The sequence below is a fragment of the Dendroctonus ponderosae genome, unplaced genomic scaffold, assembly GCF_020466585.1.
Source record: "Dendroctonus ponderosae isolate FM_Combo_2020 unplaced genomic scaffold, Dpon_F_20191213v2 Dpon_F_20191213_7, whole genome shotgun sequence".
In the NCBI taxonomy this organism is placed as follows: Eukaryota; Metazoa; Arthropoda; class Insecta; order Coleoptera; family Curculionidae; genus Dendroctonus; species Dendroctonus ponderosae.
In genome coordinates, this window is record NW_026018916.1 from 4,868,823 (window position 1) to 4,890,988 (window position 22,166).

Here is a 22,166-nt window from a genome sequence, read left to right on the forward strand (position 1 = left end):
TTAACTCGTGCTCAATTTGAACCGATGTTGAGTAAACCAGTTATTTATTGTGTCTATGTGTCCTGTCTATCTTACATGCGTGGTAGGAATGTAGTCCTTCCTCGGTATTTGGCGTGTGGGAAAGCGTAAGTTGTTGTTAACTGTTTGTTAAATTATGGTTTGTTTTTCTGTCAGGCGCTGGATGCAAACGGTCCATACACTGGAGCTTCAGGGTCTGGAATTCCATCTGCAGTAGGGCAGCCAGGCGTTCTTGGTCAAAAGTCGAAAGAGAAACTCAATGACCACCTAAAAGCGTGTAGTGAGATTCTGAAAGAACTTTTTTCCAAGAAACATTGTGTAAGTCTAATGAGTTATTAAATCTCAATTTATGTCATTAGTTATTAGTTGTTTATTATTAGTGTTTATCAGTGCTTAATATGAATCACTTTCCAGACCTACGCTTGGCCCTTCTATAAACCTGTGGATGCCGAGATGTTGGGTTTGCATGATTACCATGATATCATCAAACATCCAATGGATCTTGGCACAATAAAAGAAAAATTGGACAATCGAGAATACCATACTGCCAAGGAATTTACTGATGATGTCCGGCTTATTTTTTTGAATTGTTATAAATACAATCCGGCGGATCATGATGTCGTGGCAATGGCTCGAAAGTTGCAGAACATCTTTGACCTCAAGTAAGTTATTTGTGTATTTATGTTTGGTTGCTTCGATTATTTATTTGTTCGGTGTTTTTTTTGAAAACCACGCGTGGCATTCTGCTGTTAAGTTTTTCTTAAATGTCCAACCTGTTAAAATTCGCATTACTTCTTGCAGGTTGGCAAAATATCCTGATTTACGTGAATTGCATAGGATGAGCGCCATGCTGCCACAAGAGTCGTCTTCTTCTGGGTCAAGTTCGGAATCGTCTAGTGAGTCGGAAGATTCCGAAGAGGAGCTACGAAATAAGGAAATCAAGCAACTTGAGAAAGAGGTAGGTTTTGTACAATTACGACATAGAACTTATGCGTTATGATGTAATATCTATTTGAACCCATTGATGTTTCTATTAATGGACTTTTTAACATTGAAAATAAATATGGCGCTCTCTGCTATTATTTTGTCGTGTTTTCTTGCTTCATCTTGCTGATTTTCCAGTTAACGGTCATGCAGGAGAGAATGAAGAAATTCGTTGAGGAGAGCTCGAAGAGGAAACGGGAGAAGAAAAAGCAGAAAAAAGATAAACCTAAGAAAAGCTCAATGCCGAATTTATCTGGGCTTGGAAGTAGTACCGGTAAGTGCAGTTACATTGTTATTAACAAGTTTAATCGTTGGCAATGAGTACTATGCTGGAACGGGTACTATATTCCATCTTATTGTCACTTTGTTCAATGACTTCCTGTGAGGTTGTTATTTGGATTTGGTTGATTGGCACTGGAAGGACCTGTTTAGTTAGCGTGAACAGGATATTATGGGTTCAAAGGGGTTAAAAATAATAGGAAACGACTGATTCAGATGGTTGAAGGGATTGGTTTATGTTCGATGTTGTTTAAAAGTCTTATTGTTGATCGATATTTCTTGTGCTAATTCAGGCGGAAAATCTGCGTCAAACTTCGGACCTGGTGGGGTCGGTGGTGGGGGTAAACAGCTTCCAACTGCCCCAGACAGTGTTGGGGTGGAAGCTGCAGCTGACGTCAAGACGGGGGGCGAACGAGGCGGTACGCAAACGGGAAGCGCCGCCGGCACGCGGGCACCCAAGAGCAAAGGTAAGGTCGAATGGAGGACTCAAATGACATGGATGTTGGTTAGGAGTGAGAACAGACGAATTATCTTCAGTCGTGAAAAATTATCTGCATTGTGAATTTATCCATCCATACCAGAGTGGTGTAGCAAAGAGTAGTAGTATTAATGCATGTCATGCTTTGTAGGAATATTAGATTTATCAGCGTTTGGTTGACATTTTTTATCTTATTATTTGTAAATTCTGATTTATTTTCCTGACTGTGTGTAATTGTTATTATATTCTTATCTTTCCTGGGTCTCAGTCAAAGTGTGAAGTAAAAATTTTGAATATCGTTTATTTCATTACGTTTCGGCGAGACAACAGCGCCATGATCAGATTTAAAATTTACACAAACTACAAACACCAATTCACAATTAAAACATGTTGTATAAAAACAATAATTTATAAAGCGTTAAAACATTCATCAGTTCTTGAGGGAAAAAAATTCTTCCTTTTGGGAGAGCAAAACGTTTGAAAAACTTACCTCATAATTGGTAAACAACATTAACGTTCTTTTAGGTCTTTGCCTTCTTGAAACTTTAAATTTGTCTGAATTATTTTCTACATTTGCAAGAATGGTATGTATGTATTGAGATAAGAGAAAATAGTTTTAATTTTTCACAAGTGTACTGGGTGTTCTATACTTATGACTTTATTAGGATTTGGTAAATATTGCTAAGGTTGTCGGTATCTGATCTGAAATTTACTGCTTTTGGATGGTTTTTTATTTGTATCATTTCTTGGATTCTTCTTTTATGATAATTCCAGAAATTAATGAATCCAGATTATATACCGACAACCTTAGCAACATTTACCAAATCCTAATGAAGCTATAAGTATAGAACACCCAGTACACTAGTGAAAAATTAAAACTATTTCCGCTTATCTCAATACATACATACCATTCTCGCAAATGTAGAAAATAATTCAGACGAATTTATGATTTCAAGAAGGTAAAGACCTAAAAGAACGCTAATGTTTACCAATTATGAGGTAAGTTTTTCAAATATTTTGCTCTCCCAAAGGGAAGATTTTGTTCTTCAAGAACTGATGAATGTTTTAAAGCTTTACAAATTATAGTTTTTATACAACATGTTTTAATTGCGAATTGGTGTTTGTAGTTTGTGTAAATTTTAAATCTGTTGATGGCGCTGTTGTTTCTCCGAAACGTAATGAAATAAACGATATTCAAAATATTTATTTCACACTTTGAGACTCAGGAATGATAATATCATAATAATTATTTGTAAAGCCTTCAATTTTTTCCGCAATCCAGAATTATGCTCTGTTAATTGCAATATCAAATCGTAATATTTACTGCTTTAAAACCAACATCCAAGTTGTTTATAGTGCATGTGACTAGATCTGATCTTAATTTTATCTTTTTTTTCTATTTTTCCGTTCCTATATAGGCTAAGTAAGTACCTCTTGGCGCAAAATTCGAGCTCTGCCTACCGGATTTTCGTTTTAAGTATTGGGGTGTTAGGAGCAGAATGAGCACGTTTGAACTCGTTAAAACACGTTGTTTTTAATTGCGAATTGAACGTTTTTTTTTTATCGCGAAGGTAGTGTGTCGTTATAAAAGCAGATTTTCAATTAGTATATACAAGCATTTTTTGCCCAAAAAGTGAGAAATGTACTATTAGATAGATAAGTTTTTTTTATAAAGCTTCACGTTAACAAATGAACATCTAGCTGTTGGAAGCCCGTTTGACTGAAATGGCCAAGTTGAAGAAAAAAAAGTATGAACGAAAGTTGAACGAGCAATTTGTTTGTCAGCAACAAATTGTCCGGTTTTTATGGCTGCGTTCATTTCGTAATCTTCTGCTAACACCCCATTTATGCCGATAATGTTCGACGGGCGACGCTCGCCGCGGTACTTACCTAACGTATAGGAGAAGGTGTTTAATGCATATTCATTTCAGCACTGCTTTGTATATCAAGTCGCACGCACAGCTTCTGTTTGACCTTACTGTATTTGACTGGTGGATTTATCTTTTGGTAGTTCTAAACTGCATCAATGTTACATTCTCTAGAAAAATAATCAAACTACCATCAGATGCCTAACTAGAAGAATGGCAAATCTCAAAAGGCTCTTATCGCGTCTATTTAATCAATAGGCATGCTATGGAAATGTGTTTTCTGTGTCGCAACGAAAGATATGATTCTTCCAGGTCCTCGAGGTCCAAAAACAGGAGGGGCGGGACTGGCCAGCGGGGCTACAGGTGGACCTCCAGCCAAAAGGGCGAAAACTACCCGGGGAGCATCGGCTGGAAGTTCAGGCCCTGGTCGCAAAAAGGCTCAAGTGGCCCCCGTGGCTCCAGCATTCGACTCTGAGGATGAGGACAGCGCCAAACCGATGTCGTACGATGAAAAAAGACAATTGTCTTTGGATATTAACAAGCTACCAGGTTAGTTTATACTAATTTAAAAACATTTATGATCCAAACTTTGTTCGTAGAAATAAATAGTACATTTGGCGCAAAAGACTATCGTACATCCATTAAGCGCAAACTCAAAATCTCATTTACGGTATATTTTATTTGTTTTCAGGAGACAAGCTGGGTCGTGTGGTGCATATCATCCAGTCGAGAGAGCCTTCTCTGAGAGACTCAAATCCCGACGAAATTGAAATCGACTTTGAAACCCTGAAACCTTCAACTCTTCGCGAATTGGAGTGTTATGTGGCATCGTGCCTCAGAAAAAAGCCGCGTAAGCCCTACTGTAAGTTCCGTTACCTTGCGTCTGTTTTGATTTTTTCCACATCGAATTGCAGATGACCTAAATCGAATCACATATTGTAGCACAACACAATTTTCTGCGCGAACTTCAAACGAACAATAATTTTTAACTGAATAACGATTATTAAGTAGTCTCAATTTTCAGAGGGGAGTTTAATTCGATTTGGCTGATCAAAATTTACTTTTTTATTTTATTACCTTAAAATGAAATGATTCTCACTATGACGGACATTGGTTGCGTGCCGGTTGGCGATGGCTGCGAATGGTTTTAAGCAACTGGTTTGATGAACATTCATCAAATCTGTATACATACAGTGAGTGTCAGATGTATTGCATTTAATTATTTAAGAATCAGGTGTTTATCGGTTGAGAAATTGACACTTGGTTGAGTGGCAATTAGGCTTACGACTTTCTACTAATTTTTTAAGTATAGGGTATGCTACATAGAAAACGATTAAAATTTTGTGGAGAACTGAATCAAATTTCAAAAAGATGGTTTTATATTCAAAAAAGGTGACTGGCGAAATGAAAATAAGGGTCTGAGCAGTGTTTCTAAAAATAAACACTTGATTTTTAAATAATATGCAATACATTTGCCGCTCACTGTATGTTACAATTGGGTGTAGCTTAAAATAGCATCGACAAATATAAAAGAAGCACGTTAAAATTATAATATTAAAACGACGTACAGGTTAGAGGCGCTTAATGAACTTTGGTTTTGTCCGACGTAGTGGAGATTTTAGTTTTATATTTTACTTACGTTGTGCTACGACAGGCGTACGTAATTGGAACTACATATTCTGTTTTAAGCATGGTAGATGTTTGGGTTGAGGATGGTTCATTATCAATTCCCATGTTTGAATGGCGCGATGGCTTTGTTAAAACATTGGCGTTGCTTAATACCGCTCACCTGCGCATCAATGTCTTCAGTTCATTGGCTTCTTCGTTCACAATTACTAGTTTTAATATTCACTTAATATTATTCAAACTTATTCACTTGCAAATATTATTCTTCTGTGATCGTGCTCAATCATGCATGTTTTAAAGTAAGTGCTACGAGCATTTACTTTTTTTTTAAATTAATTGAATAAAATTATTTCGGTCACAAAACGCCATATTACCAATTCCTAAATCATTTTTCATTCATCGGTTGTGCTGCATGCTTGGAGACTTGTTGAGACGATGGGGACGCTTTTAACCAGTTTTCATTCTAAGTGAACTTAGCCATAAATCTACTTTAATGGACTGGTTGAACCACTAGGGCCATTATTATCAGATTAAAACATCTTATTTTTTTTTATCTTGGTCTTGAATTTCAAGTGAAAAGAGATTTGCTTAGTATTGATTATAATTGTCTTATAAACGTCCCAAATTGAAACATTTTTCTATAACTGAAATCACACTTGCTTTTCCAACGGTTGGATTAAACAATACCTAAATAATCATTTCTTGTCGCCTTCAGTAGAGAGCTTTTCTGGTGATTAGCGTGTGCTTTAGCAAAATAATTTGCTTGGGGCATTTTTGTTAATGTTTGTTTTACTTTATAGACAAAAAGTTACCGGGCAAATCAAAAGAAGAACAAATCGCTGAGAAAAAGAAGGAGCTTGAAGATCGACTTTTGGACGTCAATCATAAAATTGGGCCAAGCAAAAAAACGCTTAAGAAAGGTAAGAATAGCTATACTTACGACCCAGTTACCCCCATGAGAAATCAGTCAACTCTAATATTTTTGTAGTTAATACTTTTTTTGCCGAAATATGTTGTAATATGGATTATATTGTGATTGTTGTTGTTTCAGACATCAAAGCAGATGCAACTAGCACAAGTGCGGGTCGAATGTCTTCATCTAGTTCTAGCTCGGACAGTGACAGTTCCTCCTCGTCTTTGAGTAGCAGTTCGAGTGATTCAAGCGATAGTGAAGCAGGTTAGCACGCCGATTCGGCAAGACGCTCTCTTTTCGTTATTTCGCAATTGTATCGACTGACTGGCAACAAAAAAGTCGTACCAGCTTAATTCTCGAGGATTTGCTGCGAAATAATTCGTATCATGTCGAGATAAAATCAAAAAATTATTTTCTCAATAGTGATCTTACAAATGGACTATGTGAGCGATTTTATGGGTCATTATTTTTACGTTCAGTGATTCTGTGATTATGTTTAGCATTGGAAATTTATAATGAAGTGAACTTCGCAAAAAACCCCCCGTTGTAAAAAATAAGACTTTAAGCACACTATTCTTTTGCGTAGAGATTTCGTGCCATTGCGATTCGTGAATTCGTGATTATTTTCTCGTCCAGTTTTTACTATAAGTTTATTTATTAGCAACTAGATAGAGCGAAAAACATTCGAATTTTTTCGATATTACTCAAGACAAAAAACTTTGAAGATTATTTGTTCTACAGCGTTTGCTTCAACGTATTATAAAACTTCGTTTTTACCAGCCAATTTTTAGAGAGAACTAAATGTTAATAGTCAGTTTTCGATTTTTCAAAGCTTCAAATATTTATTTATTAAAAACACCCAATCTCATAATGCAGGCGGAGATTGATTTATTTAAAGCTGTTTATTAACAGTACGGTAAGGCCCCCTCAGACTGCCTTCTTTTTGTTCAAAGCCAACAATACGATTCAGAAGCGTAATGTGTGGGCAAAATAAATACCCGTAAGGTTTTTAATTAGCCACTTGCTCAGGCTGTCGGCACTTTGTTTAATTTACTTGTTATTATCAGATATTTTATTCGGATTCGGATGATTAAACGGTGGGGAGAACACGTATTGTGTGAACAGTTCGCCATACCATTCCAAAATAGTACGGTTTGGAACAAAATAGGAAGAAGTCTGAGTTAAAAGTAACGAGTACAAACATTTGTTCATACTGCCTCTAAATTAGTGAAACCCGTTTAAGCGTGAAATTAATTAAGTAGAGTTCAAAGGAAAACATTTAATGTTTCGCCGTTAACACTACGAAATTGATTAATTTTGCTAAAGAGAATAGGCATTCGGTATTCTTCCAGAAGCACTAGTGTTAGCTGGAACACGAGCCAGTTTGATATTAATGTTTTTAGTTATACGCCTGGTGATCAATTTTTTTTTCGAAACGAGTTCGCCAGATATATGTGGAAGATTATTGAAACAAACAGTTTTTCCAACTTAGCTTAAGTATCTGTATGGTCCATTTATTGTTGGTTTTGTCATGTTCTTCCAAACGCATAAACATTTACAAACTCCATCAATATGTTGGGTCAAAATATTTTTCGAGCATTGGACTGTATTGTTGTTTGGAAGAGCTTGTGTTGCCAGGAAATATTTTATTATAAATTCCCCGGATCAGCTCTGAGTGCACACGAGTGATTAGGAGGCAGCCCGTACCAGCCATACAGGTCTTACCGCAACTATTTTGTTCCATCTAATGTCTAATAAGTACACTTGTCGTTAGTTAAGTTCTTCAATTGCCATAACGCTACATTTAAAATGCAGACAATGTGTGTGGCGGCTGTAATTATCGTAGAGTATTGCATTATTGTCTTTTATACTGGAATTTCTATTAGGATCAGTCACATCACATAAATTATTATAACCCTGTTTTCTATAATGTAGTAGATGCCTAATGAAATTCCAAATTAAGTAGATTTTTGGTAGTGGTAACTGTATGGTTAGTAAATTTCATAATCAGCTAGAGCTAGTTTGAAAGTAATTGGCCGCCAAGTGTTGGCCACCATTCACATTGTTTGCACTCAGACGTCTAGAAATAATCAGTAACAAAAATCAATTCGATCCAATTAGTTGGACATTAAAATCGAAAGTAAAGTACAGCTGCAAATGGGTCTTAAATATTATCTGCAAACTTGTTAGGAAGTTCTAAAAGGAAAATATAAATTTAGTTTAAATTACGATAGACTGGAGATTGAGTTTGTTATTCTCTTAAAAGCATTAAGTTTTCTCATATCAAAGAGTATTATTGTAAAATAACTTAAGTCCTATATATAATATTAATAGAAAAATTTCTTGCATACATTTTTTATGTAGGGACAAACTATATGTGTAGGTAAATTTGTTCGCGTTTTGAACTTCCATAATACCATGTATTTTTAATTTATACTTTAGTAACTGCATTAGTTTTCTATTTAAGCAGTATGGTTGTACATACTGAATTCTCACAGTCGTTTATATTATAATTATCATTTTTCGTATTATACATATGTTAATAGCTTTTCTTCATTTTATACATTTTTATTTAAAGACTTTTTCACAAATTTTCACAAATAACTTGTTTGTTCTGTCCTTACAGTTCGCTTTTTGGGTTTGGGTGATGTACATTATTTGCGCTGTTTGTACATACTTTCAGACATTTCAGGCAATTTTTAATGAGTATCAAACGTTTTGTGTCTAATCTCTTGCCTGTTAGATGTAGTGTATTTGCTACTAAGAAAGTTCAGTTTGCTAAAGACAAGTTTGTAATATATTATTGCTCGGTACAATAAGAGTGTTAGCCTACATTTGTCTGATAAATAAAATTTATTATTAAATTTATTATAAGTAGTAGTTTTGTTAATATTTCCTGTTGCGGTAAGACCTCTTAGTGTAAGACTGCTGCGGTAAGACCAATGTAATGTTCTTTTTTGATATTTAAACCGCTTGACATCAGCTTGATTTTTCGAAATTTAATATTGTCACATAGATTTGCGAATACATAATATATGACAGCTGTGCATTCAGAGTGGTATCTGATTGTGAGAATATTCTACTGAGTATTGTGTTTTTAGATGCTGGCCGACAGACTAGCAAACAAAAGCCAAGACTCTCGAATCAGAAAAAGTCGCCGAATCATGCGATAAATAACTGTGGGGTTCCTGCTATAGTGGTTAGTACATATTTCTTAATTTTATTTTTCAGTCACGGGGGCTTTACTTTAACGTCCCATAAATTGTAAACATTCAAAATCTTTATATTGTTTGAATGTTCTGTAAATCCTTGCATAGTGATTTCACTTAAATTTCCATTGTTTTGCGCCTGAGTGATTAAAATGTCTTTTACCGTTTATGGGACTATTACCTTGGAATTGTTATTGAAAATTATTTTGAGATTTTACGGTAAGTAACGTTATTTTTACCAAACCAATACGGTTTTGTTTCTGTTATTAACTTATTTGTTCTTTGCTTTAGCCGTCTACCGTCTTACCACTACAAACGCAGAAGCCGTCGCTTGTTCCTGCTGCATTGAACCACCCCGCCCACGGCGCATTGCCAACAGTTGCAGCAATGTCTTCTGCAGCCTCGAATTCTTTAACTCCTGCACAATTTGCTGCTGCGCCACTCGCCACTAACGGTCCATCGACTGTTCCTAAAGGACCGTTAACTATGACAATGCCTGCAGTCCGTAAACATTCGCCTGTAGACAAACCGCCAACGATACCGTCGCCTGTTGCAATGCCCTCCTCTAATAACTCAAAAGCCTCTGCTGTGCCCTCACCGGATAAGCCGAAGCCCACGAATCTGCTATCGCCTGTAACTGCTGGCCCTCTGCCATATGCGGATCCTCTAGAAGAAAGCTTAGCAAGTTTGGAACACGACATTACAAAAAATGGACCGGTTAATACTTTGTTAGCCATGTCGACTATCAGTCAAGTATGCGACAGTTTAGATGCACATTTTTTGCAGTTATACTAATGTTTCTGCGCTAGGTGAATCAAGCGGTTGCAACAATTAGTACGATGGCGCCCAATATGCCTCAGCATCACATGGGAATGTCTAATCAGATGGGTTCCAATTTGGACATCAAACCCTTATTGGGAGCAGTTGCGTTGCCTCCAAATTCTCTCAGCGGCCCGCAGCATCACAACTTGCACATGGATCAAGATATGCAAAGCTTAATGCACCAGGTAGGAATGGTATGTTGACTGTTTTGTTACTAATATTTTGTCTGAATAACAATTAAATTTTCGGTATTGCTTCAGCCCTCAGAGGTTTTCTTTGGTAAAAATCTTTGGCGTTCCAGCTTTCGAACACTCGCTAATTCTGCACTTAATTTTGCCCGTGCATTTTACATCCGCGCCGGTTTTTTGCGTCAGGCAATTTTTCAGTAAATTAGAAAAATTGTTGATTAATTCTGATGGCAATTTAATTGAATTTGAATTCACTTTTTTAATTTCGCAACCACTATTTGACCCATTTCTTATGATTCGTAGAAATAGTCCATTTGGTTCAAAGAGACTTCATTTGCGAAAGTTTATTTTGCAAATCTTAGACGTTATCTGTATAAAATACTGATTAAAAAAGTAAAAAAATACTCGGAAAAGCTGCAAATTGATCAAGAATTCAAAATCGTCGCCAGGCCTGCATTAACGACGTGTTTAACTATATGAGCCCCACCTAATTTCTATAATCTAAACATTGAAGGCAACGTTTTTACACGAATTCCAAAATTTAAAAACTATTAAAACTAATTGGTTTCCACTGGATTCGGCTTACAATTCTTCCATTTATCAATGTTTATACTCGTTTCGTGTTGAGGTTGTGATCATATTTTATTTTATTTTTGCTGTAACAGAAATAATTAGTGTTACTATCTTATACAGAGATAATTTCTGACGGCGAACACCCGGTAGTGGAATAAACATCCACCCTAAGTCAAATTTTGGTAATTTCAGTTTGTTCGATAGATTTACTGATAACATTTACTGTGCTTCGGTTTTTACAAAAAAAATATTAAACTATTTCTTACTTGATTTTTAACATCAACTTACACACTAACAATAGTAACACGTGGCAGTGGCAAACATGTTATGTTTCTCCATGTAACATCAGCTTAAAGTTGTTCTGAATCCTTTGAAGATTGTTAGTCCTTGATTTAAAAAACCAAAATGTTTTTTCAGGGTCATCCGCACAGTCAGCATTCGACAGTGCATGCCCAAAACAATGGCTACGGCATAAAGCATGAATTCGAGTCCTCAATGAACTCGAACAGTAATGGCATGTCCGCAATGGGCGGCCTCCCTATGGACGTATCCATACCCTCCATGTTCGATCCCTTGCCCACACATTTGAATAATTTGCAAGTTAAGAAAGAAAATCCGCTAATAAAGCTTGAAACTTCGGAGTCTTTTGCACTGGCCGATAAGAAACCCCCAATGGCAGACCCGAAATCTTTGGCATCGTTTGGTGCGGTGGGAGGCGGATACAAGATGAAATCTGATGTTAAAAATGCTAGCTCATGGAGCAGTTTGGCTAAAGCAAATTCCCCACAAAACAATGCAAGTGGGAATAGTAGTAAGCAGCAGGTGAGGCCTGGACCTATGGTAATTCACCGCATTTTATTGGGAAAAATTTTGCAGTAGATTACATTGAGTGTTTATTGTTACAGGTAATGGATAGCTTTAAAGTGTTCCAAACTAAGGCCAAGGAAAAGGCAGACCGAGAGAAACAAAGATTAGAAACATTGGAGCTGAAGAGGCAACAGAAAGAGCAGGCGGAAAGAGAACGAGCAAGACAGGAACACGAAAGAAGACGGGAAATGGAGGAGCAGGAAGCACTTGAAAAGGCTCGGTAAGCGTACTCAAAGGCGAAATGGAGAGACGTTGGTTTTCATTGCAACTTATTATCAGGCAAGCGGTAGCCGAAAGAGAAAAGCCCACACCAACTCCCCGCGTTGAAGAATTGAAATCGTCGCCTGGAGAAGACAGCTCGTCGCCTAGTTCTCTCAGTTCTGGGTCAGATCGCATATCCGACCGCGAAAGACAAAGATTGCAAGAACAGGAAAGACGACGGCGAGAAGTGGTAAGATCTCATTTAATCATAAAAAAAACAGTTTGTTGTTAAGGTTTATTAGTTGGAAACTTGATCAAATTAAGTTATTCCCAGTACACAGCGGGGATTACACGGTGTTAAAAGAAAGTTGTTGGCACTCTTACAGCAAAAAATACTGTATTTCCGATTTCTTTATTATTTTTTTTATTGCAGATGGCCAATAAAATCGACATGAATTTGCAAAGTGATCTCATGGCAGCATTCGAAGGCTCTTTACAATGACAGAATTCCAGTCTCTACTGATTGATGACTGGTCTCTCTAATGATTTGGCCACGTCACTATCTCTATAGTCACCTGACTAAATCATTTTTAGGTATATTTCAGGAATATAGAATTAACTATAAAATTATTGACTTCAACCTTAAAAACCTGACTACCATAAAAATGGTCAGTATTCGATATTTACAACCCGGGAATCCAATACTGAATTGTGAACGGCTAAAATATTGAGCTCAGTCATTTTTTTAAAACTGGTAAGCCAATTGGCTTACGAACAAATTGCATGAACAAAAAACTATGTAATTTCTTCGTGAGCCAACTCCGTGACTATGTGACACGTAGTTCTTATATTTAGCTGTAATAATTATGTAAATTTTACTTATAACTGTATATAAAACATATTAAATCAATATGAAACAATACGTGTAAATAACTTGGGTTCTAGATGTAGGTGAAGAATTAATGTGAATATGATACGAGTGATTATAGTTTCGGATTGGAAGACCCGCTAGTCCCACGTAAATGACTAGTAATATTTTCATTAACCTCGCGGCTTATTGAAATATGAATATAAAAATATTGTCCTACTTAAAAGTAGCTTCAGCCTTCAAGCCGAATACTAAAGTTAAAGCATTTTAGTACTCGGTTGAGCACACAGAAATAATGGTAGGATTTTAGTGTTAAAGTCATATCTTCTTAATCGAGAAATAATTTTCGTATTATTAGTTATGTCCATAAGAACAAATATAGTGTTTCTCATGAAGGACATAAATGTCCATAGTTTGGACACTGACCCGGATCCGTTGGGGATTTCCAATCCGACAACTCAATTGTTAATTAATTTTATTATAATTGATTAAATTAGGTACAAACTTCGATTTTTTATTTAATAAAGATGTTTGCATTAATTTATTGGTTTGTACAGTTTATGACTTGGGAGGCGCCATTTCAGACATTCAGTTAAACGTTCGTACATTGTGTGAAAGATGCTCATGTGCTCCAGTTACTAAAACTAGGAGTAGTGATTTTTAGTAACTGGAACAGTTTTCAGTGTGAAATGCACAGTTCATTCAGGCAATTTTTATTTTTTTATTAAAATTTTCTCGCTAGGATAACGGCAGGATTGTGTAATTGTTGCGTTGCATTGCCTTGCGTAAATATTGATAGTTTGCACGATAATTAATCTTTCTTAGGTTTTCCAAATAGGCTCTAGACTTTTTTAAAAACATGCTGCAAGCGAATCCAAATTTGTCCCCTTTAATTGCACATTCCATCTAAATCAGTCAGAAACACGCACCTGCTGTGTATTGTTAGCAACATAAAAGTGTTACCTAAAGAGGTAGCAATTTTTTGCTACTCCGTTCGGTTAACTTAGCCATTGCTCGCGGGTATGAATGGTAATATGGTAGCAATAATTTGACATTACTTATGTTCTATATTGAACGGGCCTTTCATTCAAATGCACATGTATCATAGAGTATCAAATTATTCGTAAGGTTATTGTCTTATCAAATTCGTTTTCTAGTATTATAATGAATACTGTGACTAGTAATAACGGCAATAGAATTTGTTACGGTGTGTCTTGTTACAAATTCCATCCACCCTGTTTCAGTTCTCGTGTAACAAATTCTATCGCCATCAAATTTGTATTTCATCAAAGAACTTAGCTACTAGTTAATTGAGATTTATTTGGGTCGTTATTATTGCAGATATCATGGAATGAAACCAACATTTTACTGATCTTTTTTTACTTTATTTCAAACTCTTTTCCAGCCAATTCGCGATAGCGTCCTGTAATTATCTAAACGTGTTGTATAACATCCATGATATTTCAATGTATGTACATAAGTTGTATATGTTTAAGATTATATTTGCAAATTGTTAGAACAGACAAATTTGGAAATAGTACCATTTTCATTATACAATTATGTTTTTACTTTATAATAACTTTATGTAATATAAAATACAATATTTTCTAATGTTTGGCAGTGACATCTTTTTATTTTCCCTTTTTCAATAAAGTATAGCGATGTCACAATAAAGATGACTTAGTTTTATTTCATCATTCCTCTGCGCTCAAGTAATTTCAAAGCTTGGAAAAAGGATTGTGTTTTATGGCGACGGATGTGTGCGGTTTAATTTCAATTTCCGTTTGGGCATTTCTTATTAAGACCATTTGAGGAATACAAAGAGGTGCTCATGATGTTTAAACCTGTCGGGATTCTAATTTTGTAGCGGATTGAACATAAATACGCTTAATATAGGAAACTGCTTGATATTCGGTGTTTAATTCAGTCAATAGACTTTGCGGATTGAATTCGCTAAACCTATATTGTTTAGTCCCTATAGTTTGCGTCTTATGAATGTTGCCTAGTCATCAAAGTTTAAAACAGATTTTAGTACTTCAAAAATCTAAGCAAACTGAAGTAAATTCAGTTTTAGACAAACCCACATTTTCTCTATTAAATAGAGTTTGAAACAATTTTCGAGATTTACTACTTTTCTAGATTGGAATTTTTGAAAATACCGGCTCGTGCCGATTTTAGCTTTTACTTTCAATACGGAAACCATAAAAAAGCGAGTTGAACGACATTTTTGCAACTCAAAAACCCAAACTTTCTCTACAAAATGCACATTTCTATAAACAACACCCATATTTCCTTATACTCTAGTTTGAAGTTTGCTTTCTATAATTTTTCGAAAAATGTGAACTTTGCAAATCAGGGAATATTGCAAATTGAGTGCCATTTTCAGAACTCACAGGTCCATGTTTTTCGTGGTGGATTAGAAATTCCGTGTAGTACTTAAAATATGTATTTAATACAATTGTATAAAACTGTACAATCTCTAACATACTTACAATACGCCCCATTCTTCCTCAAAGGCTGAACAGAGTTTCGTACAAGTCAAGGCTGCAGACAGAGGGTAATTGCTTACGGATATCGTCTCTTCTGCATAGTCTACGTCAAGGTTTCCTCTAGCCATGGCTCCTACTACTATTACAATAGGATCTTCAGTCTTTGGAACCAGATCGCGACAATTCTTTACAACTTTTGACGAAAACGACATGGCAATTTTCCTCACTCCCACCGGAAGGTGGTCGACTAATGGATTCTTGATTACTTTCAGGAGTTTGGGACCTCCTTCCGCCCTTATTGAAAACTTGTGAAGCAGCTGAACTGAAATTCCAGAAGAGTTAATTGAGCTTATTTGTCCAATAGCAGACAATGCGGAAGCAAATACCCACCCATGAGACCAGCAAATCGCTTAAAAGTCCTGGGGATTCTCGTTTGGGGGTTGATTTCGATAAGAACGTTGTTGCTAGTGCGAACATAGACCTGCAGAAGTCCAGCCCTGTTAAGGGGGCTATCTAATAGCATAAGCAAGCACTGGTGAGTGATATCTGGTCGACAGGAGGAGACATCTCGGTTATTCTTTTTTAAAATATGCGTGTGTTCGTCGCAGTTTAGCAGCTCGAACTTGTTGCCCACCTAGAAAATGAATCCCCGCATTATGAAATAAGCACATTGAAGACAAAACTTACCTTAACAGTTTCCAGTTGTGCATCGTGTAAGACTATAATCAGCCTTTTTTCTTGGTTTTTGAGATGAGCGGTCACCATATGCTTCGGCATTGGATCGAACTCAAACTCATCACTTTTTGAGTCTTTGATTTTCCGTTTTCTGTTCATTATAAATTAAAAACAACAGAAACTTACAGCTAAGAACAAACGTAAAATCTAACCTCAAATCCCATTCCAAAAAAAACAAATGGCATGTGCTTCAATGTCACCAACACACACACACACACACATACACACTTTCTAAAAGCAGAAATCGTTACTGTGTTTGGCTATACTGTTTTAGTCAATTTTGGCAACATAACCCTAGTTGACAAGTTGATGATTTGTCCATTACTCGTCTTTATCTATGGATTTGTCAACGGTAAACATCAACAAAACAGAAACATATTGGAAAAATCAATGCCTGTAAGTAAAACATGGATTTAACAACGCTTTTCAAGGCCTGTGTTAAGACTGTAAAAGTAACCAACAAGAGCTTGGGGCTACAAGAGGCAAAAAGCAACATTTTAAAAATCAACCCTAAAGATGGGAATCTTACCAAAGCCAAGGAGATCGTTAAGCACATTTCCAGCCTGCAGACGTACCTGTTGGGAAACAAAGCGGCCTACTTGAACGTCCTTAACTATTTGTCCACCAATAAGACCATGACAGAGATTGATAGGGAGAATGTGGATGAGAAGGCGAGGAGTATTATCAGCGCCTGCACAGACCTGATTAATGAGTACAAAAGGGATATTAGAGCATTGCAAATGAGCAAACAGAAGGAAGAGCACTATCAATGCATCGTTGAGTCTTTGGAAGTGTATTTGAAAAGCGTCTCCAAAATATATGCGGAAGCAAAGGCAGTGAGAGTGAAACGCGTCATAGAAACCTATAAATTGTCCAAACTGGAAATTCAGCCTTCACGTAAAGAGAGTCTGGACATTGTAAATGCGCCTAAGGACGGTTCTGGCGATTTTTCCAAAAAAGTCTCAGTTCCCATCCAGTCAACTGACTATGAAGAGGAACTGAGCCCTGAAGACATGCAGATGTTCGAGCAGGAGAATGAGCATTTATACAATGAACTAAACAGCATTTCAGATGAGGTAAGTTCAACGGAATCAATCGATTTTCTCGGCAGCGTAAAACTAAAGAAATACATTTTTAAAGGTGAAACAAATGGAGAGCAAAGTGGTTCACATAGCAGAACTACAAGAATTGTTCACAGAAAAAGTTCTACAGCAGGAAAAGGACATTGAAAGAATTTCTTATAGTGTAGTGGATTCAACTGAAAATGTGAAGGACGCGAACGAGCAAATTAGGCAAGCTATCCAAAGGAACGCTGGCTTGAGAGTGTATGTTTTATTCTTTTTGCTAGTCATGTCTTTTAGTCTGCTATTTTTGGATTGGTATAATGATTAGAAATCGCTGGGTTAGATTTGGGGATTTCAAACGTTTGGAGAGTGGAAATGGTGGTGATATAGAAATATGTAAGTTTAAATCGGACCATAGCGTTGTTATTAAAACGTTCTTTTATTATGGTGATTTCATATGCATATTAATATACTTGTTCATTAGAAAATGTGCAACCTTTGCACATGAAGAAGACTTTCCAAGTCAGGCACTTATAATATTTAAGAGTTACTCAACTAGATTCGCACTAAATGAAGCTGTGCAATTCCAGATCCGTTTGTTGGTGCATTCTACGTTTAATCACCACCTTATCTTATTCAAATTCTGGAATGTCATCAAAAGAAAACCCCGGGATTTCCTTATACGCGTAATAAGCGATTCTAACGTGATAAGCCCCCGGTATAAACATGATGATTCCAATGATAATCATTGGCCACATTCGGTCTGGATACTCCAATTGGATGCGGCCACTAATGGCCAAGGAACCAAACACCAAAAGGCTGGTTCCGATTACTGAAAGCAGGTTGAAATCCTACAGGGTGTGTGGCTGAAACGAGACACTTACCCAACAGCGTGGTGGCCAATGCAATGGCTTTCCATGGAATTTTTTGGGCTGGGCCCTGAAACTGGGCATCTACAAACCCATTATCTCTGGTTGGTAGTTTTGAGTAGTCTTGATTTTTGTTCCTTCGTCGCGCAATGTCATCGAAATAGTCTAAAAACTGTACTGTTCAATAAATCAATTGGATTGGAAACTGTTCATTTACCAGCTATTGAATGAAGACTCATTTTGTTCTTTAAAACAAATTAATTGTTTTCAAAAATGTGAAGTGTTTATATTTGGTAACTGACACATATATATTTTCTAGTTTATAGGTTATCTTGTAACGATTCCTTAGAAAAATGAAAGCACGAGAAGAAGTAGAAGTAGTAGAAGATCTTGTCACTGGAGTAATGGGCATAATCGATTTATTCGATAATGGAAAGAAGCAAATTTACTGGAATAATTTTTTTCAATGAGTCTAATAATTTGTCAGTGCTTTTCACATTACCGTAAAAGGAGAAGTGATACATGCGTTTACTGCTATTAAAAGGAGATATAATTTGAGTCATGTTTTCAAACAGGTCAATTTTAACTAAAGTCGAGAGAGAACGGTATAGAAGTTGATTAAGATTTGACTGATATCGAACAAGGATGCAGGATAAGGCACCAATCGCAAAAATTATTGACAAGACGATTCTTTCCCAAATTATTTAGCAGTGTTTACCGGGATTTAAGGACGTGTGAAGCCTTTCAAATTTTAATTTAATGATTTCAAATCAAATAAGTAATTCCTCGATAGCGCCATCACTACCTGCAACAATCAACAAATCAGTGAACAAGCTTTTCTTCTATTGGCAGCATTGTAATTTGTGGCGCTTAAAAGTGAGAAATTTAAGTTGGCTACCAGTCGGCATTTGACATTTTTGTCAGTTTCTCTTTGGAAGTTGCTGTATTTGTGGGTATGTTTTGAATTCACATTTTAACTAATCTGTTAAAATTAGGTACATCTTTAAGGGAAAAAGTTGTTTTTATGTATTTGTCGAATAGTCCTTAGTCTGTCTCTAACTTGCGTCGTGTATTTTATGTAATTTTTTCCGTATCACTTCACGAAAGTGTAAGTTCTATTTTTCTTTAAGGTTTCCATCATGGGTGCTTACAAGTACATCCAGGAATTATACAGGAAAAAGCAAAGTGATGTGTTGAGGTTCTTGTTGAGGATTAGAGTATGGCAATATCGCCAACTAACCAAGATCCATCGTGCTCCCAGACCCAGCCGCCCTGATAAGGCCAGGAGGTTGGGATACAGGGCTAAACAAGGTATGGAGCTGAACTGAACGTGCAAAACTAAGAAACGCTTTCTTATTATATTCTTGTAGGTTTTGTAATCTTCCGCATTCGCGTTCGTCGTGGTGGACGTAAGCGTCCCGTACCAAAAGGTGCCACTTACGGTAAACCTAAAGGACATGGAGTAAATGAGTTGAAGCCAGTCCGCAATCTTCAATCCATTGCCGAGGTAAAACTTCAGTTAAATTTCTAGGAAACCCTTTAGTCTCAGTGTTCTGAACTGTTGAAGTGATTTTACGTCGACCTTATCATCTTCAAGTTCCTTACATGTTTCATTTGTTTTAAATCTAACTGATTTTCAAATATGTACGTACAAATACTCGGGGCTTTCTTTTGTGCTTTGTGAATCTCGTGAACGTGCAACACCTGCAAAGTTTCATTGAAGTTACGGCGTTCAGACAAAACTTCGTGCATTATTATTGACTGTCTTATTCGAATGAAAATGGATAGAGGTAACTTTCTATACAACACGAGAGTTGCGTTCTAAACAATGGATGTGTAATAACAATTCGTATTGTACAAAAAGTGGGATGAGGTTCAAAATTAGTATGAATTAACTGATCTATGTTTTCTCAGGAATCAGGTTTCTGGTCACTAGTTATCTACTTTTACATATATATATGTATGATTTGCCTAAATTTTTTCTGCACGCTTTTCTTTAAAATTCGTCATTTTCAATCTAGAGCCGGTAGCAACTTTAAATATTAGCTCACCCCAGAAGACGCTTGAAGCCAAAAATCCTGAAATTTTCGTTCAAATTGATTAAAATTTTGATTTTTAAAAACCCTGTTATGAATGGATGAAAAATCCAGTAGTAGCGTTCCAATCCAGAACAAGTAACGACTTGAAATTCGCCCGCTCGGTAGAAGACACTTGCGTACAAATTCTGAAAATTTTGCTCAAATCGGATAAAATTCTGATTGTTAACCACCCTGTAAGTGATGGAAAATGAACGCAACTCGAGAGCAAGCTTTTCTTTAAAAGTTCCAAACTAGAGCTCTGTAGAAGAACTGAATGAACCCTGGAAGCTGAAATTTTCGCTGCAATTGTATATAATTGTGACTTTGTCTCCCTGTAAATTTATGAAGTTCCACCTTTTTTACGGGAATATCGAATCTCAGTTGCTTTTTAAGGCAGTAAAGCACGAACTAAAAACTGTGATGATTCGTTTTGCAAATAATAGAGTCAGCAGGTTTATTTCAAAAATTCTTCACCAGCATTTTTTTTCTAGGAGCGTGTTGGCAGACGATGCGCTGGTTTGAGAGTACTGAACTCCTACTGGGTGGCCCAAGACTCTTCATACAAATACTTCGAAGTTATTTTAGTCGACCCAGCACACAACGTAAGTGTTTTGGGGCTTTTTGCGTTTCTAAACTATCGCCCAAAGGCACTGCCGATCAGTTCTCAATCTTCCCAGTGTTTGTTAACTTTTGCAGCAGTGCTAGATAGTTTTGCATTGGCCAGCATGTTTTTAACCTGTACTGTTAAAGACTATCTAAAGCAATGCTACATTTTATCGTTCATTCATCAGAGAATTGTAGTTCATCGAAGACTATAAGACATCGAAGGTATAATTTTATGTTTTTTTGCTTTGTTAGGCTATTAGACGTGATCCTAAGGTTAACTGGATTGTTAACGCTGTACACAAGCGTCGGGAACTCAGAGGCTTGACTTCTGCTGGCAAATCGTCCCGAGGATTGGGCAAAGGTCACAGATATTCTCAGACAAAGGGAGGCTCCAGAAGGGCTGCCTGGCTCAGAAGGAACTCTTTGCAATTACGCAGAAAGCGATAGTGTTCTGTATAATTTCAGAATAAAGGATTGTGTGAGGACTACTACAGTTTTTTACTCGTTGATTGGGTGAACTGAATGAAAGCCTGAGCAATTGAGACAAGTTAATTAGCTACTGTAAAAAGATTATAAAGGGGGCTTTTCTACTATACAAAACTGGTAGCGGTAAAATATCATAATGGTCGGAAGAACTTGCGGCATCTCTCGTTGAAAACCTTCATCGATCTCTCCTTAATAAGATCCTCTACTGATAGTTCTACTTGCAACATTCTCAGCTGAAATTGAAACCCGTAATGATTCAGGAGTAGGTCGCTATTATATAATTTCAATTACCTTCGTTTGTTCAGCCCTTAACTGCTTGGACAATGGCTGAATATCAGACTTAGTTTCTCTTTCATTCTTCAACCTTTGTACATTTCCTGAAGTTACAGAAATGCAGTTTTTTATGTAATTCTCCCTTCTCTCATGCCCCTGCTGAATTTGCTCATAGACGCTTTTACAGGCGTTAGTTTCATCGGCATGGAATGAATTTGTTGGAATCGCCGAGTTTATAGTGTTCACTATAATATCGTCAGTTTTACGCATAAGTTTAAGGGCATCCTAAAAGGGGCTTATAAAAGAAACGGGCTTATTTTGATGGTTTTCAGTAAAATATACCTGAAATTCACCAAAATCCGGACATTCCATAATAGCTCCTGGCATTCTCTTTTCAGAGCAACAGTTATTCCATAGGAAATACTTTCAATTAAATTTTAAGCTTATTTTACTTTTTGGCTTCTACCTAACCTAGAAACACATCCGCATGCGGGTTTAAAGTTCGTTCTTCGTCGTCTCATGCGGATGCTCGAATAAATTAATTCGACATCCTGATGATGGTTGCAAATTGGTCGAAACGTTGCTTATCAAGTTGTACATGGGCTGAGGCAATAGTTTCACTTTCTTAATAAAGAGGTTTTGGGTTTCGCAAATTAGCGTTAGTAAATGGTA

At 36.5% G+C, this 22,166-nt stretch overlaps 6 protein-coding genes across 24 annotated transcripts in view; 3 read left to right on the plus strand and 3 right to left on the minus strand.

Moving 5' to 3' along the window:
- LOC109539684 (bromodomain-containing protein 3) overlaps positions 1-14,514 on the plus strand; it is a 23,060-nt gene extending 8,546 nt beyond the window's left edge. For 12 of the 18 annotated variants that reach the window (XM_019907586.2, XM_019907599.2, XM_019907593.2 and 9 more), the window contains 16 exons: positions 175-336; positions 433-680; positions 820-976; positions 1,141-1,276; positions 1,575-1,748; positions 3,940-4,176; positions 4,319-4,489; positions 6,054-6,173; positions 6,305-6,430; positions 9,268-9,365; positions 9,667-10,128; positions 10,185-10,391; positions 11,376-11,798; positions 11,864-12,045; positions 12,105-12,276; positions 12,460-14,514. In XM_019907586.2, the coding sequence (XP_019763145.2) occupies positions 175-336; positions 433-680; positions 820-976; positions 1,141-1,276; positions 1,575-1,748; positions 3,940-4,176; positions 4,319-4,489; positions 6,054-6,173; positions 6,305-6,430; positions 9,268-9,365; positions 9,667-10,128; positions 10,185-10,391; positions 11,376-11,798; positions 11,864-12,045; positions 12,105-12,276; positions 12,460-12,528 (3,144 nt within the window). In that variant the 3' untranslated portion in view covers positions 12,529-14,514. The remainder of the gene's footprint in view (positions 1-174; positions 337-432; positions 681-819; positions 977-1,140; positions 1,277-1,574; positions 1,749-3,939; positions 4,177-4,318; positions 4,490-6,053; positions 6,174-6,304; positions 6,431-9,267; positions 9,366-9,666; positions 10,129-10,184; positions 10,392-11,375; positions 11,799-11,863; positions 12,046-12,104; positions 12,277-12,459) is intronic. The other 6 variants (XM_019907596.2, XM_019907597.2, XM_019907594.2 and 3 more) reach the window with 6 other exon arrangements.
- An 810-nt stretch (positions 14,515-15,324) lies between these two features.
- On the minus strand, positions 15,325-16,418 carry LOC109539687 (ribosomal RNA small subunit methyltransferase NEP1). The gene is made up of 3 exons (XM_019907603.2): positions 16,071-16,418; positions 15,774-16,017; positions 15,325-15,705 (listed from the first exon to the last, which is right to left on the minus strand). Exons 1-3 carry the CDS (start codon positions 16,215-16,217, stop codon positions 15,383-15,385), a joined length of 714 nt encoding a protein of 237 aa, XP_019763162.1. The 5' UTR covers positions 16,218-16,418; the 3' UTR covers positions 15,325-15,382.
- Positions 16,419-16,440: 22 nt separating this feature from the next.
- LOC109539686 (syntaxin-18) lies at positions 16,441-17,633 on the plus strand. Its single transcript, XM_019907602.2, has 2 exons — positions 16,441-17,194; positions 17,259-17,633. Exons 1-2 carry the CDS (start codon positions 16,526-16,528, stop codon positions 17,508-17,510), a joined length of 921 nt encoding a protein of 306 aa, XP_019763161.1. The 5' UTR covers positions 16,441-16,525; the 3' UTR covers positions 17,511-17,633.
- Positions 17,603-18,407, minus strand: LOC109539692 (transmembrane protein 230). Its single transcript, XM_019907611.2, has 3 exons — positions 18,269-18,407; positions 18,067-18,216; positions 17,603-18,014 (listed from the first exon to the last, which is right to left on the minus strand). The coding sequence occupies exons 1-3, from the start codon at positions 18,288-18,290 to the stop codon at positions 17,815-17,817; spliced, it is 372 nt and encodes a 123-aa protein (XP_019763170.1). The 5' UTR covers positions 18,291-18,407; the 3' UTR covers positions 17,603-17,814.
- A 494-nt stretch (positions 18,408-18,901) lies between these two features.
- Positions 18,902-21,223, plus strand: LOC109539689 (60S ribosomal protein L15). 2 transcript variants are annotated; one of them, XM_019907608.2, is made up of 5 exons: positions 18,902-19,004; positions 19,182-19,362; positions 19,422-19,558; positions 20,621-20,731; positions 20,988-21,223. In XM_019907608.2, exons 2-5 carry the CDS (start codon positions 19,191-19,193, stop codon positions 21,180-21,182), a joined length of 615 nt encoding a protein of 204 aa, XP_019763167.1. In that variant the 5' UTR covers positions 18,902-19,004; positions 19,182-19,190; the 3' UTR covers positions 21,183-21,223. The 2 variants fall into 2 exon arrangements, with proteins under 2 accessions (XP_019763167.1, XP_019763168.1); XM_019907609.2 differs by having other exon boundaries at positions 18,992-19,046.
- Positions 21,224-21,270: 47 nt separating this feature from the next.
- On the minus strand, positions 21,271-22,029 carry LOC109539691 (protein MIX23). The gene is made up of 3 exons (XM_019907610.1): positions 21,837-22,029; positions 21,513-21,779; positions 21,271-21,454 (listed from the first exon to the last, which is right to left on the minus strand). Exons 1-3 carry the CDS (start codon positions 21,879-21,881, stop codon positions 21,353-21,355), a joined length of 414 nt encoding a protein of 137 aa, XP_019763169.1. The 5' UTR covers positions 21,882-22,029; the 3' UTR covers positions 21,271-21,352.
- Between the last annotated feature and the right edge of the window lie 137 nt (positions 22,030-22,166).

Coding starts and splice junctions, on each gene's coding strand:
- LOC109539687 (XM_019907603.2), bottom strand. CDS start 16,217: ATGAACAGAAAACGGAAAATCAAAGACTCAAAAAGTGATGAGTTTGAG. Junction 16,018..16,070: donor CACAACTGGAAACTGTTAAG/GTAAGTTTTGTC, acceptor TTCATTTTCTAG/GTGGGCAACAAGTTCGAGCT. Junction 15,706..15,773: donor GCGATTTGCTGGTCTCATGG/GTGGGTATTTGC, acceptor CTGGAATTTCAG/TTCAGCTGCTTCACAAGTTT.
- LOC109539686 (XM_019907602.2), top strand. CDS start 16,526: ATGGATTTAACAACGCTTTTCAAGGCCTGTGTTAAGACTGTAAAAGTA. Junction 17,195..17,258: donor TAAACAGCATTTCAGATGAG/GTAAGTTCAACG, acceptor ACATTTTTAAAG/GTGAAACAAATGGAGAGCAA.
- LOC109539692 (XM_019907611.2), bottom strand. CDS start 18,290: ATGAGTCTTCATTCAATAGCTG. Junction 18,217..18,268: donor GAGTCTTCATTCAATAGCTG/GTAAATGAACAG, acceptor TACAGTTTTTAG/ACTATTTCGATGACATTGCG. Junction 18,015..18,066: donor ATTGGCCACCACGCTGTTGG/GTAAGTGTCTCG, acceptor ACCTGCTTTCAG/TAATCGGAACCAGCCTTTTG.
- LOC109539689 (XM_019907608.2), top strand. CDS start 19,191: ATGGGTGCTTACAAGTACATCCAGGAATTATACAGGAAAAAGCAAAGT. Junction 19,559..20,620: donor ATCTTCAATCCATTGCCGAG/GTAAAACTTCAG, acceptor TTTTTTTTCTAG/GAGCGTGTTGGCAGACGATG. Junction 20,732..20,987: donor TAGTCGACCCAGCACACAAC/GTAAGTGTTTTG, acceptor TTGCTTTGTTAG/GCTATTAGACGTGATCCTAA.
- LOC109539691 (XM_019907610.1), bottom strand. CDS start 21,881: ATGCCAGGAGCTATTATGGAATGTCCGGATTTTGGTGAATTTCAG. Junction 21,780..21,836: donor CGGATTTTGGTGAATTTCAG/GTATATTTTACT, acceptor AGCCCCTTTTAG/GATGCCCTTAAACTTATGCG. Junction 21,455..21,512: donor TAAGGGCTGAACAAACGAAG/GTAATTGAAATT, acceptor TTTCAATTTCAG/CTGAGAATGTTGCAAGTAGA.